This window comes from Mesoplodon bidens, assembly GCF_964165515.1.
Source record: "Mesoplodon bidens genome assembly, chromosome: 18".
In the NCBI taxonomy this organism is placed as follows: Eukaryota; Metazoa; Chordata; class Mammalia; order Artiodactyla; family Ziphiidae; genus Mesoplodon; species Mesoplodon bidens.
In genome coordinates this window covers 51,539,426-51,551,143 of record NC_138175.1, presented here as the reverse complement: position 1 = coordinate 51,551,143, position 11,718 = coordinate 51,539,426, and the positions used below count along the sequence as shown (strand labels likewise).

Genomic DNA, 11,718 nt, shown 5'->3' with positions numbered 1-11,718 from the left:
GATGCAGCCCTAGAATGAGTCCACTTTATCCAGAAGAAGAGCTAGGCCCTGCCTCCCCCTGACCCCCTTCTGAGGGCAGGAAGAACTGAAAACCAGAGGAGGGATGTGCCCGAGGCACACAGCTGGTGGATCTGCCGCTGGCCAGCCCCGGGCAGGGCCCTTCAGACAGAGGAGAGTATCCCTCGCCCCACTCCAAACTCTCGGAGGGAAGAGAGCCACCAGGACCCCCTCTTCAGAGTCTTCAGTGGGAGTTTTAAAAGTTGTTTCAAAGTGTCCAGATATTACAGGCCCCCCCCACCCCCCGCCCAGGTAGCTCCCGAGATGCCCAGAGTGAGCTGCCACAGCACAGGCCCTGGCCTTCTGCTGCCGCAGGCCTGGCTTGGCCGGGCCCAGGCATCCAGGGCCAATTAGAGACCATGGTTTCCTCTGGGAGAACTGTCCACCCTGGAAAGAACACTGAAAATCCCTCCTGGCTGGCTGTCTGGAGCCACAGGGAGTGATGTCTTCCCACTCCACCCTCCACCCCCCGAAATGTTTCTGTTTCTAATCCTAGCCTGGGCAGGAATGTGGCTGCACTGCCAGGGTCCAAGGAGCTATTTTGGGGGCTCCTTTGCCTCCCCCAGGCTTTGGCCAGTGGGTCACCCCTGATCCTGGCTCCTGAGGGCCTCCCTTCCCAATTCTCTCACCACCCCTTCCCCATCTCCTGCCAAAAAAAAGTCAGTGTAAAGCAGAGCGCCTGAGGGCTAAATTTAAACCATCCCAAAGTCTGAATCCTTGGCTGAGTCACCCGCAAAGCTGCCCTGGCCTCCCACCCCCCTTCCCAGGCCTCACCCCTTCCCCCCCCAACCCCGCTCCCAACTCGAGAGCTTGGGAGGGGTGTTACCAAATCACTCTGAACCTCAATTGGTCCCCTCTGGGGAATGGGAGGGCTCATCTTTGGCATCTGTCATACCTGTAGCGTTCCTCTGTGCCTTGCCTTTTCAGTGGGGGGGGGTAGTTTGAGGGTAGAGATTCTCCACCACCCCTCATCTCACACTGAAGCGTTCCGAGGGGCCCTGGAAGGAGCAAGTTGGGGGGGCCTGGCTTGTGAGGGGTTAAGGTTGGGAGGCTGGAGGGGGCCGGACCGAGGGGTGGGGAGAAGGGGAGGAGGCCTTAGCAGCCAGCAGAGAGAAGTGGCCAGAGAGGCCCAGGGGACAGCCAGGGACAGGCAGACATGCAGCCAGGGCCCCAGGGCCTGGACAGGGCCCTCCAGGCCCCGTGACGGGAGGACCCCGAGCCCCTGGCCCGGGGAGGGGGCCATGGTGCTGCCTGCCCGACATGTCAGCCGAGGTGCGGCTGAGGCGGCTTCAGCAGCTGGTGCTGGACCCCAGCTTCCTGGGGCTGGAGCCCCTGCTCGACCTTCTCCTGGGCGTCCACCAGGAGCTGGGCGCCTCCGACCTGGCCCAGGACAAGTATGTGGCCGACTTCTTGGAGTGGGGTGAGTGCCTACCTACCTGCATGGCACCCCGCGGTTTTGGGGGTGGGGTCAGGGCAGAGGGAGGAGGTGGGTCTGGGCTGGGTGTTGGGGGCAGGACGGACACGGGGAAAACCTCCCATTCAGGGGCCCAGAACTTGGGGCTGGGTCTTGGGGCGACATATTCCTACCCCTGTGCCACCCTGGCAGGGCAGAGTGAGATGAGCAGAGGCCAGGGCAGCCATGACTCAGAATCATGACTTGGGAGCCATGGTAAGCCGGGTTGGGCACAGCCTCTCAGGGTCCCCCTGCACCCATTTCCCAAGTCTAGGCCTAGGGACATGCTGGGGAGCCCTGTCTCCTAGGACCCCTCCCCACCAAAATGGGCCCTGTGGCCCTCCACCCTGGTTCCCCAGAGCGCAGGGGCAAGCGGGAGGGACAGCACAGGGCAGCTGCCAGGGGTGCGGCCGACAGGCAGGTGTTCGGCGCCAGCCTCTCCAGCTGCTCCAACAGGTGCCCAGGCGCTGGGAGGGCACGGTGACTCAGGCAGGCCCGGGGAGAACCAGCTCTGCACACAGGCCCCACCGAGCACCCTGTCCACCGCCTGGTTGGAGGAGGAAGAATTAGGATTCTTCTGAGTGGGCCCACTTTCTCTGTAGGTTCCTTCTCCACCTAAAGTCCCTTTTGGCCAAGTCTTCCCCTGGAGACAGGTCCAGAGGGAAGATGCTTCGTCTTCAGCCTCAGCCTCCTGCCTTGCCTGCGCCACTCCCTCCTGGCCCAGGCTCAGGCTCACTTGGGTTTCTGTCTCTCTAACATCTGCCATTTGTCCCTCCACTGGTCTGTCCCTCAGTGGCTTGCTCTTGGTCCTTAGGCTCTGTGTGTCCCTGTCCCCCTCCCTGTTTCCTGTCTCTCTGCCTTCTCCCGCTCCCTCTTTTCTTGTGTCCATCTCTTTCTGACCCAGGCCCTGCTTCTCTCTCCCCATTTTGCAGATGCAAAGGTGGAGGCCAAGGGCTAGACCACTTGGCCTCTGGGAGAACCTTCTCCCCACATCCCCCCAGCCCTTAGTAACTCTCTCAGCTCCTCTTCTGCAGAGGATGAACTGAGACCTGAGGTGGGGGCAGCTCTCCTGTAAGGAGCACTCCTTTTGTGGCCCGAGCAGCATCCTGCGGCCCCTCCCCTGCCAGGCCGCTGGGGCGGGGGAGGGGGCCTGGGTTCCCGCTGCCTTAAAAGGGCTCAGTGTCTTGGCTCTCTCCTCCCTCCCCCATCCTGGGCCCTGGCTGCTGCTTCCCTGCTGGCCCACTCTTCCTGAACCCCGAACCCTCTCCATAACCCACTGGATCTTCCCTCATTCCTAGTTGCACCCATTGCTCTCTCCCTCCTGCCTCAGAAGCTCCCAGCTTCTTCCACCTCCGGGAGTCCAGGCTTCCCTCTCCCCCTGCCTCCACTCTCTCTGCCTTCCCCCTCCCAAACTGCTCTCTGTAACATTGCCAGCTGTAGGACCTTGGGCAGAGGACTTCACCTGTCTGAGCCTTGGTTCTTCATCTGTAGATAAGGGCTAATAGTAAAACCTCCTCCTGGAGTTGAGAGCTAGAGATAACACACTTGACTGTGCCTGCAGCCCTGGAGCCGGAATGCGGATCCACGCTGGCTTTGTCTCCCTCTCCCGTCCCTTCTCCTGGCCCCAGCCCTAAACTCAGGGTTTCCCAGAGTGTGGCACAAGAGCCACCAGTATCTGAGCCTAGGATTAAACTGCAGGCTCTGGGGCATGACCCAAAACAGACTGAATGAGAGCCCTGGGGGTGGGCGGGGTCACCGGGAGTAGGGGCCCGGAAGCCCAGGGAGCTCTAAGAACTGGGCCTATTTCTTCTTCCTCTGTTCTTCAGGGCCTCCCTTCGGCAGAACTTGTTACCTCACCCTGTCCATCCTGCGCCCCCTAGAGCCCTCTGGCCCAGTGTCCTGTCCCAGAAAGGGGTTCCCAGGCATCCCACTTTTCTCTGTACAAGAGCAGTTTTGGGTCCCCAAAGCCTCACATAATGTTTATATGAAGTCTTTAAGGAGGCAGACTAAGTGCTAAGGGGAGGGGCAGGGGCAGGGGAGACTCAGCGACAGAGGGTGGGACCGTCTCTCCTCGTCTCCAGTGTCAGTCCCTGTGATTCTGGGTTCTCATTCCCCCCCGCTTCGCCCCCTCCCCCCCAGTGGAGCCCATCGCGGAGAGGCTTAAGGAGGCCCAACTGCAGAGGGATGACTTCGAGATTCTGAAGGTGATCGGACGCGGGGCGTTCAGCGAGGTGAGCCTGGAGCAGCGGAGGCAGCTCAGCGGGGTTAGAGACCTGACTTTTCCTGCAGCGGGCGCAATGTTGGAGTTCCGGAAGCGGGGCCTTAGAAATTGATGAATGACTGAGTTTAGAACCTAAGGCGGGGCTTGAGGCCAATGGGCGGGGCTTTGCCGGGTGGGGGCGGGGCCAAGTCTGGCCCGGGTTAAGAGTGGAATCCAATCTGGAGGAGCCCTGGTGTTTCCCCGCCACCTCCGCTCCATTACCCTGTTTGGGCTTTCAGGTGGCGGTGGTGAAGATGAAGCAGACGGGCCAGGTGTACGCCATGAAGATCATGAATAAGTGGGACATGCTGAAGAGAGGCGAGGTGACGGCCGGGCTGGGTGTGCAGGGTGCTGAGGATCCCCCCTTCCGTCCTCCCACCCCCGTCCGCTTCAGCTCCTCCGGGTGCCCCGCAGGTGTCGTGCTTCCGCGAAGAGAGGGATGTGTTGGTGAACGGGGACCAGCGCTGGATCACACGGCTGCACTTCGCCTTCCAGGACGAGAACTACCTGGTGAGCCCCAGGCCAGGCGACTAGAGGGGCGGACCCCCACCCCTGAGGCTGTCAATTATCGAGGTGTGGGCAGGCAGAGGAAGTTCTAGGGTCGGGGGGCTGCCTCGAAATGTATGCGGCAGTCCCTGGGTGTGGTAGGAGCTGGCCTTCCTTTCCCGGGATGGGAGATGTCCCTTACCGCCTTTTTCCCCAGGTTGATTCCAGGGGGCACTACCTGGAATGAGATAGTCTCTAGAGTCTATGTGGGAGCCACTGGGCAGGGGGTATCTCGGCTCCATACCCTGGACAATCGGGAGGTCTCTGGGTTCTCTTTTTCCTGACTCTCTTGGTCGGGGGTGGGGGAAGTGAATCTCTGTCCAGTGACATCGTGGGGGAACGAGGATTGGGGGTGGGCGTGTCTCTCATTTGGCCTCTGAGATCTCTTGGGGCTGGGGCTGCGGAGTCTCTGCCCAGGGATGGGGTGTCTCTGGGAGTCTTTGTCCCGGGCTATCGGCCGTGGGCGCCCAGGCAGGGTACCGACCCCCGTGACACGCCCCCTCCCAGTACCTGGTCATGGAGTACTACGTGGGCGGGGACCTGCTAACGCTGCTGAGCAAGTTTGGGGAGCGGATCCCGGCCGAGATGGCGCGCTTCTACCTGGCCGAGATTGTCATGGCCATAGACTCGGTGCACCGGCTGGGCTACGTGCACAGGTGGGCGCTGCAGGGGCTGAGAGCCGCGGGAATTGGAGAGCGTGGTCCTTAAGAGGGTGGGGCCCAGGCGGTGCTGCCTAGTGGGGTGGAGCCTGGTGAGATGGCAGGAGAGAGGCTCACTTATCCCTCTCCCTTCCCTTCTTCCCTCCGCGCAGGGACATCAAACCGGACAACATCCTGCTGGACCGCTGCGGCCACATCCGCTTGGCAGACTTCGGCTCCTGCCTCAAGTTGCGGGCGGATGGAACGGTGAGCGGTGCGCCGCCCTTGGGCAACTCGGACTACCAATGACGGGTCGGGAGCAGGAACCGGAGGTGCAGCGTGGGGGCGGGGCTGAGGCGTGCGGGCAGAGCCAGGGTGAGGGCAGGACTAGATTTGGAGGGGAAAGAAGGAGGCGACCCAGGCCCTAGCCTGCCTGTGGCTCAGGCTTAGAACAGGCAAAAGGAGGAACTAAGCTCTAGGGTAGTGGTTAAGAGGGGGCGGAGCCAGAGCTAGAAGGGGCGGGGTCAAGCCTAGCTCGGATCCTGTTGGCTCAGGTGCGGTCACTGGTGGCTGTGGGCACCCCGGACTACTTGTCTCCTGAGATCCTGCAGGCCGTGGGCAGTGGGCCTGGGACTGGCAGCTATGGGCCCGAGTGTGACTGGTGGGCGCTGGGCGTGCTCGCCTATGAAATGTTCTACGGGCAGACGCCCTTCTACGCCGACTCCACAGCTGAGACCTACGGCAAGATCGTGCACTACAAGGTGAGCACAGCCCGGGGAGCCCCTGACCTCTCCGCACATGCTCCCAGGTAACATCCCCTCTTTTCCCCTCCTTCCGAGCAGGAGCACCTGTCTCTACCGCTGGCAGACGCAGGAGTCCCTGATGAGGCTCGCGATCTCATCCAGCAGCTGCTGTGTCCCCCTGAGACGCGCCTGGGCCGGAATGGAGCAGGCGATTTCCGGAAGCATCCTTTCTTCTTTGGCCTTGACTGGGACAGCCTCCGAGACAGCGTGCCCCCCTTTACGCCGGATTTTGAGGGTGCCACGGACACGTGCAACTTCGATGTGGTGGAAGATGGGCTCACTGCCATGGTGAGCGGGGGCGGGGTAGGTACCTGCGATCGATCCCTGGTCCGCAGAGGGTACCCCCGCATCCGACTGCCGTAACACTGAGGTTAGGAGAGTACCCTCCTCCTGGGGTCCTGAAATCATTCCCTCCCCAGAAACACCTGCTCTGTGTGGCCCCAGGGCTGGGAACCCAGCAGTGACCTAGACTCACAGTCCAGTGGAGGACACGGACTTGTCCCCAGACAATGATGCCCCAGAGAAATCAGGGCTGAGATGGGGGCGGGGGGTGCAGGGGGGCGGGCCTCCTGACCCAGCATGAAAGGTCCTGGAGGGCTTCCTGGAGGAGGGGGCTATCTGAGCTGAGACCTGGAAGGATGAGAGGTGAGAAAGCACCATAAAGGAATCTCCCTTGCTTAGGCCATCTCTCTCTCAGCTGTTGTATGAGCTAACCCATGCTTGTTCAGCCTGACTGCCTTTGTGCTGGGCACAGCGGGGGACACACATGGACCAAGTCAGCCCTGGTCCTTGCCCTCATCTACTTACAGTCTGGAGAAGTGTATAATTATACTGTGGCAAGTGCCTGAGGGAAGCAGCAGGATGTAATAAAAGAAAATGACGCAGGGTCCACTTTAGATAGACCCCAGGCTGGGGTGGCGGGGTGGGAGGGCACTTAAGCCAAGACTGGGAAGGGGTGAGTGAGGGGCCATCCCTGACAGCCGCTGGTCACCTCACATCTGTGTTTCTCTCCTATAGGAGACGCTGTCGGATATGCAGGAAGGCACGCCACTGGGGGTCCACCTGCCTTTCGTGGGCTACTCCTCCTATTCCTGCATGGCCCTTGGGTAAGTGCTGCCCCTGTGCAGCTTGAGAGGAGTAGACGGGGGTGGGGTGGGGGTGGGGGGGTCCTGCCTCCAGAGGCCCCAGGAGGCTGCTTGGGGTTATCACATCCTGGCCCGTTGGTGCCCAGGAGAATTGCAGGGTCAGTCTCGGAACCTTATTGTCTTGGGACTAAGGGCTTTTAGGAGCCCAGAATTGTAGGACGTTAAATTCTCAGACCATAAGTACTTTGAAATTTAGATTCAAATGTAAAACCTCAGAGTCACAGGCTCGGCCTTCTGGAATCTTCTGACCTTCCACTTTTAGATTTCTAGTATACAGTCATGGGACCTCAAAATCTTAGAGAATAAGAAGTTTAGAATTGTTAAGTCAATCTTAAAAGAACACGGACTCACTGAATTACATAACCACAAAGCCTTCTTAAAACACTGATTCTGAAAACAATACATTGCTTATCACAAGTATATTAGAAAATAGGGATGAGAAAAAGGAAGGGCGCCAGCAGCAACGGTCCCTGGCTCACAGCACACGTACTTAACAGCTGTAGGAACATGCTGTATTCTAATCTGTTTTGTTATTGGACAATGTACCGCAAGTGCCATTTCTTGAACAAACTATAACACAATGCTGACCCACTGGGGAGTGTTCTCCTTACTGGGCGGGTCAGGACTCAGCTAACCCGCCTCTCTGTCATGACCCAGGCTGGAGGAACAGCGCAGGTTGGTCTTGGCGCTCGTTGAGCATCTTTGGGTCCTTGAGACATATTTCTACAAGAGGGACTGCTGGGTTGGAGGGGACATCACTTTTACTGCCATTTCATATTCCTTGGGAGGGTCTGTCTTCCTCCCAGCACCTGGGTCTGAGGGTGGGTGGTGGGTGGCTGCTGTCTAGAGTCAGTCTTGGGGTCCAACACCCAGTCTGAAGACCACCTGTTTGGAGGTGGCCAGAGCTGGGAGTGTCTCCCTCACTTCCTGAGGCCCTTAGGAGAGGGGCCTGTAAAGCGCACATGGAGACGGAGATGGGCAGATCCTAGAACATGGGTTTCCTGACCCCAGGTTCCCGAGGAAGGTGCAGAGAGGCCAGCTTCCAGGGGCCTGAGGCCATGCCAGGGGCAGGCCTTTTCCTAACAAGAGGAGGACCTGTGCCACCAGCCTGGCAATTTGTTCCCTTCACTCTGCCCCTCCCCCTCCTCAAGCCTGGAGCCTTCAGGTCTGGCTGCCCCAGGGCACAGGCTAGGGAGTCCTGGCTGTAAACGCAGGGGATCGAGGCCGGCTCTTCCTCCCCTCGCCCTCTTCCTCTCCCCAGGGATGATGAGATCCCGGGCTCCACGCCCATGGAACTGGAGGCCGAGGCGTTGCCTGAGCCATTGCAAGAGCCCAGCCTGGAACCCACGGTGCCCCCACCAGAGGAAACGGTGAGTCTTTAGGAGTCTTTAGAGGAGAGGGTCAGTGAGGGACGAATCGAGAGAAGAGGGGAGGCCTTCAGGGATAGTGTGCGCCCTGGAGTGCTAGGCCCTCTGGGAGCTTCCTCGACAGAAAGAGATGGAAAACAAAGTAGAGACCAGGTTACTTCAGTCAGAAATGATCCCCACAGAGAAATGAAAACAGGTCAGTGAGTGTGCATGGAGGGGAACTCTCTGGGGAGGGGAAGCCCTGGAGAAGGAGGAGGACCACCCATTGGTCAGCAAAGAGAAGGGTAAGGGCTCTGAGGTGAGAACCAGCTGGTTTGCTCTGAAACATGAAAGGAGGGTAGTAAGGCTGCGTTGTTCCAGGAGGAAGGAGGGTGAGGAGTGAGGAGAGGGGAGGCTGAAGAGGCCAGCAGACGCACACCAGACAGGGCCTTTAGTTTTCGTGTGGTGGGCCTCCTCCTGAGGGCACTGAGGGGCCGGAGAGATTCTCCAGGGGAGGGACATGGTCAAGCTGCGTAGTGTTATAGGAACAGCCCTTTGGTGTGGAAGGTGGATGGGAGGAGACCAGATTAAAGGCTGGAGACGAGGGCTGGGCTGGGTTAGGGAAGGAGGGGGCTTGGATCACTGCAGGAGCTGTGGGGATTCCAGAAAGATCTCGGGGGTGCAGGAATAGAGGTCAAAGGAGGATCCCAGGCCTGGAACCTATGCCTAAGTCTCGAATGCTCCAGGAGCCACAGGCAGCCCTAAGCCCGGTTCCCATACCCAGGCTGAAGCAGCAGTTCCGGAGGCCATTCCGGAGGCGGTGGCAGAAGCCGAGGTGACGCTGCGGGAACTCCAGGAGGCCCTGGAGGAGGAGGTGCTCACCCGACAGAGCCTGAGCCAGGAGCTGGAGGCCATCCGAACGGCCAACCAGAACTTCGCCAGGTCGGGGTCGGGAGTCGGGGACAGTCACTACCTTTAGCAGCCTCTCCAGCCGAAATCCCGAAGGGCTCATGGTCCTTACCTCCCCTGCAGCCAACTCCGCGAGGCCCAGGCCCGTAACCGAGACCTGGAGGCGCACGTCCGGCAGCTGCAGGAGCGGATGGAGTTGCTTCAGGCCGGGGGAGCCGCAGGCGAGTCACTCCTCCACCACCTTTCCTGAGGCGCCGGCGGGGGGGCGGGGAGGTGGGCCCGCGGCGTGTGTATACACCTGGGGGAGGGTGAGGGGCCCAGGCTGGGGCACGCCGCGCCACCGCCCTTCTCCGTCCCTCCACGCGCCCTACGCCTCTCTCTTCTCCTTCCAGCTGTCACGGGGGTCCCCAGTCCCCGGGCCACGGATCCACCTTCCCATGTAAGACCCCTCTTTTTCCCCTGCGTCAAGCCTGCTGCCCCCTTTGCAGACTCTGTCCCCATCTCCCCGTACCCCTGTCCAGACTTAGAGGCTCACCCCTACCTCTTTGAGGTTCCAGTCAGCAGACACCCTCCATTCATGCCCAAATCTACCAGATCTCCCTCGGTTCAGGCCTCTCACCAAATCCCATCCAGGATCTCCCTAGATGACCTCCCCGACCTCGACTCCCCTCGCTGTCTCTTGCACCCCGCCGAGGGCGGCCGTGCCGAGCTGGGCTCGGATCGGGTCACCTGTCCCTTCTCTCTCCAGCTAGATGGCCCCCCGGCCGTGGCCCTGGGCCAGTGCCCGCTGGTGGGGCCAGGCCCCATGCACCGCCGCCACCTGCTGCTCCCTGCCAGGGTACGTCCGGCTGCTCACGCCCGCCCGCCGCGCGCCCCCGCCCAGCTCCACGTACCCCAAGCCGCCTCTGCTTAGCTGCGCCTCTGCGGGGTGGGGCCCGCGGCGGGGAGGGAGGGTACTCGGGCAGCCAATCAACACAGGCCTCTAAGAGGCAGCCAGTGAGGAGTTGGGACAAGACTTAGGCTTGCGAGCCGACCAATCACAGCTACCCGCGCTGTGAGGGGGCGGGGCGGGTGCAGGGAGTGTGTGGACCCTCTTAGGGGCGTAGGCGGGGCTGGTCCCAGGAGCCAATCAGAGGCCCGCGTCGCCAGTGCTGACCCCCGCCCTCTCCCCGCAGGTCCCTAGGCCTGGCCTATCGGAGGCGCGTTCCTTGCTCCTGTTCGCCTCTGCTCTGGCTGGTGCCGCCGCCCTGGGCTGCATCGGGTTGGTGGCCTGCGCCGGCTATCTTGCCGCAGTCTGACCCCGCCCGGGAGCCGCCTTCGCCGCCTTCGCCGCCTGAACCCTAGAACCCGAGCCTGTCCTCCACTCGGGCTCCGCTGGAGGGTTTGGTGACCCAGGCACGGCCCAGAAGCCACTCCCACCGCCCCCCAGTTCACAGCACTCCGAGCGTGGGTTTCCGCCCCAGCTCCAGCCCTGTGATCCGGGCCCGCCCCCTGGCGGCCGGGGAGGGAGGAGCCGGGGCCGCGGCTCCAGGGAGGCTTGTAGCCGGGAATGCTGCTGCTGCTACTGCTGCTGCTGCTGGGGGGATCGCGGACCTCTTCCTTTCTCCGGCCTAGCTGAGGCTCCCGACGTGGATGGGCAAGCTGCGACCTAGAGAAGGCAGCAGGGCCAGGGCTCGGCATCTGTTTTCCACCTTCCAGGCACCCCCACCCACATCGGCTTGCAAACCACAAATCCTCCTTGTGCATGAGGCCCTGCCCTCCCGGGAAGACTCTCTTTCCGCGGTGAACGTCTAGCGCGAGCTCCGCCTTTGCCTTTTGACAGCCCCACTGTTTTCGGGGACTCTCGCGCCCTCCTCACGTGCGCTGCTCTCGGAGCCACAGCCGGCTCCGCCCGCCTCGGCAGTATGGGTATTTATTGACCTTTCCTCCGACCCGCTGACAGGCTCCAGGACCCCAGCACCCTAATCCACGTTTTGGATGCACTGAGACCCCGACATTCCTCGGTATTTATTGTCTTTCCCCACCTAGGACCCCACCCCCGATCCTCGCGAATAAAAGGCCCTCTCGTCTGCCCAAAATTCTGAAATTCCTTCGTGTCCGCTGTTTGCTTTGAGGGCAGGAGGCTTTTCAGTGGGCCAATAGGAAGGCGAGTGGAGGTGGCCAATAGCCTGGCAGCAAGCTCGCGGGAGGCGAAGCGGACGTATCAGGGGTGGGGGTGGGCTTCGGGGGCGTGGCCTCGACATCCGGCCAATAGGAGAAGAGCGGGCCACCAGGAGGCACCGCCTCTTGTCCAGCTGTGGCCCAGCTGTGCCATCAGACCGCGGTGAAGGGGGGTGCTGGGCTGGCAGCTAGCGCAGCCATCCTCCTACCACTGCGCCTGCGCGGGCCACGCGCATCCGTTCCAGGGACTGACTTACGCTCAAGAAAAGTTGCTGCAAACTTTCTAGCCCGTTTCCCCCGCCCCTTCTCCCAGCCAGACCCGCCCCCCTGCGGAGCCGGGAATTCCGAGGGGCGGAGCGCGGGCCGAGATGGGGAGTAAGGGGGGCCTTCGGAGGACCCTG

At 61.3% G+C, this 11,718-nt stretch overlaps 1 protein-coding gene across 14 annotated transcripts; it reads left to right on the top strand.

Annotated features, from left to right (window-relative positions):
• The first annotated feature begins 3 nt into the window (after window positions 1-3).
• DMPK (DM1 protein kinase) lies at window positions 4-11,558 on the top strand. 14 transcript variants are annotated; one of them, XM_081216751.1, is made up of 16 exons: window positions 4-1,477; window positions 3,139-3,197; window positions 3,650-3,741; window positions 4,010-4,093; window positions 4,185-4,280; window positions 4,824-4,972; window positions 5,128-5,221; window positions 5,509-5,715; window positions 5,797-6,060; window positions 6,775-6,863; window positions 8,164-8,272; window positions 9,033-9,190; window positions 9,281-9,378; window positions 9,550-9,596; window positions 9,910-9,995; window positions 10,333-11,225. In XM_081216751.1, the coding sequence occupies exons 1-16, from the start codon at window positions 921-923 to the stop codon at window positions 10,499-10,501; spliced, it is 2,358 nt and encodes a 785-aa protein (XP_081072877.1). In that variant the 5' UTR covers window positions 4-920; the 3' UTR covers window positions 10,502-11,225. The 14 variants fall into 14 exon arrangements, with proteins under 14 accessions (XP_081072877.1, XP_081072885.1, XP_081072884.1 ...); XM_081216759.1 differs by lacking the exon at window positions 3,139-3,197 and having other exon boundaries at window positions 11,100-11,558; XM_081216758.1 differs by lacking the exon at window positions 3,139-3,197 and having other exon boundaries at window positions 5,797-6,045.
• The last annotated feature ends 160 nt before the right edge of the window (window positions 11,559-11,718 follow it).

Coding starts and splice junctions, on each gene's coding strand:
- DMPK (XM_081216751.1), top strand. CDS start 921: ATGGGAGGGCTCATCTTTGGCATCTGTCATACCTGTAGCGTTCCTCTG. Junction 4,973..5,127: donor CGGCTGGGCTACGTGCACAG/GTGGGCGCTGCA, acceptor CCCTCCGCGCAG/GGACATCAAACCGGACAACA. Junction 6,864..8,163: donor TATTCCTGCATGGCCCTTGG/GTAAGTGCTGCC, acceptor TCCTCTCCCCAG/GGATGATGAGATCCCGGGCT.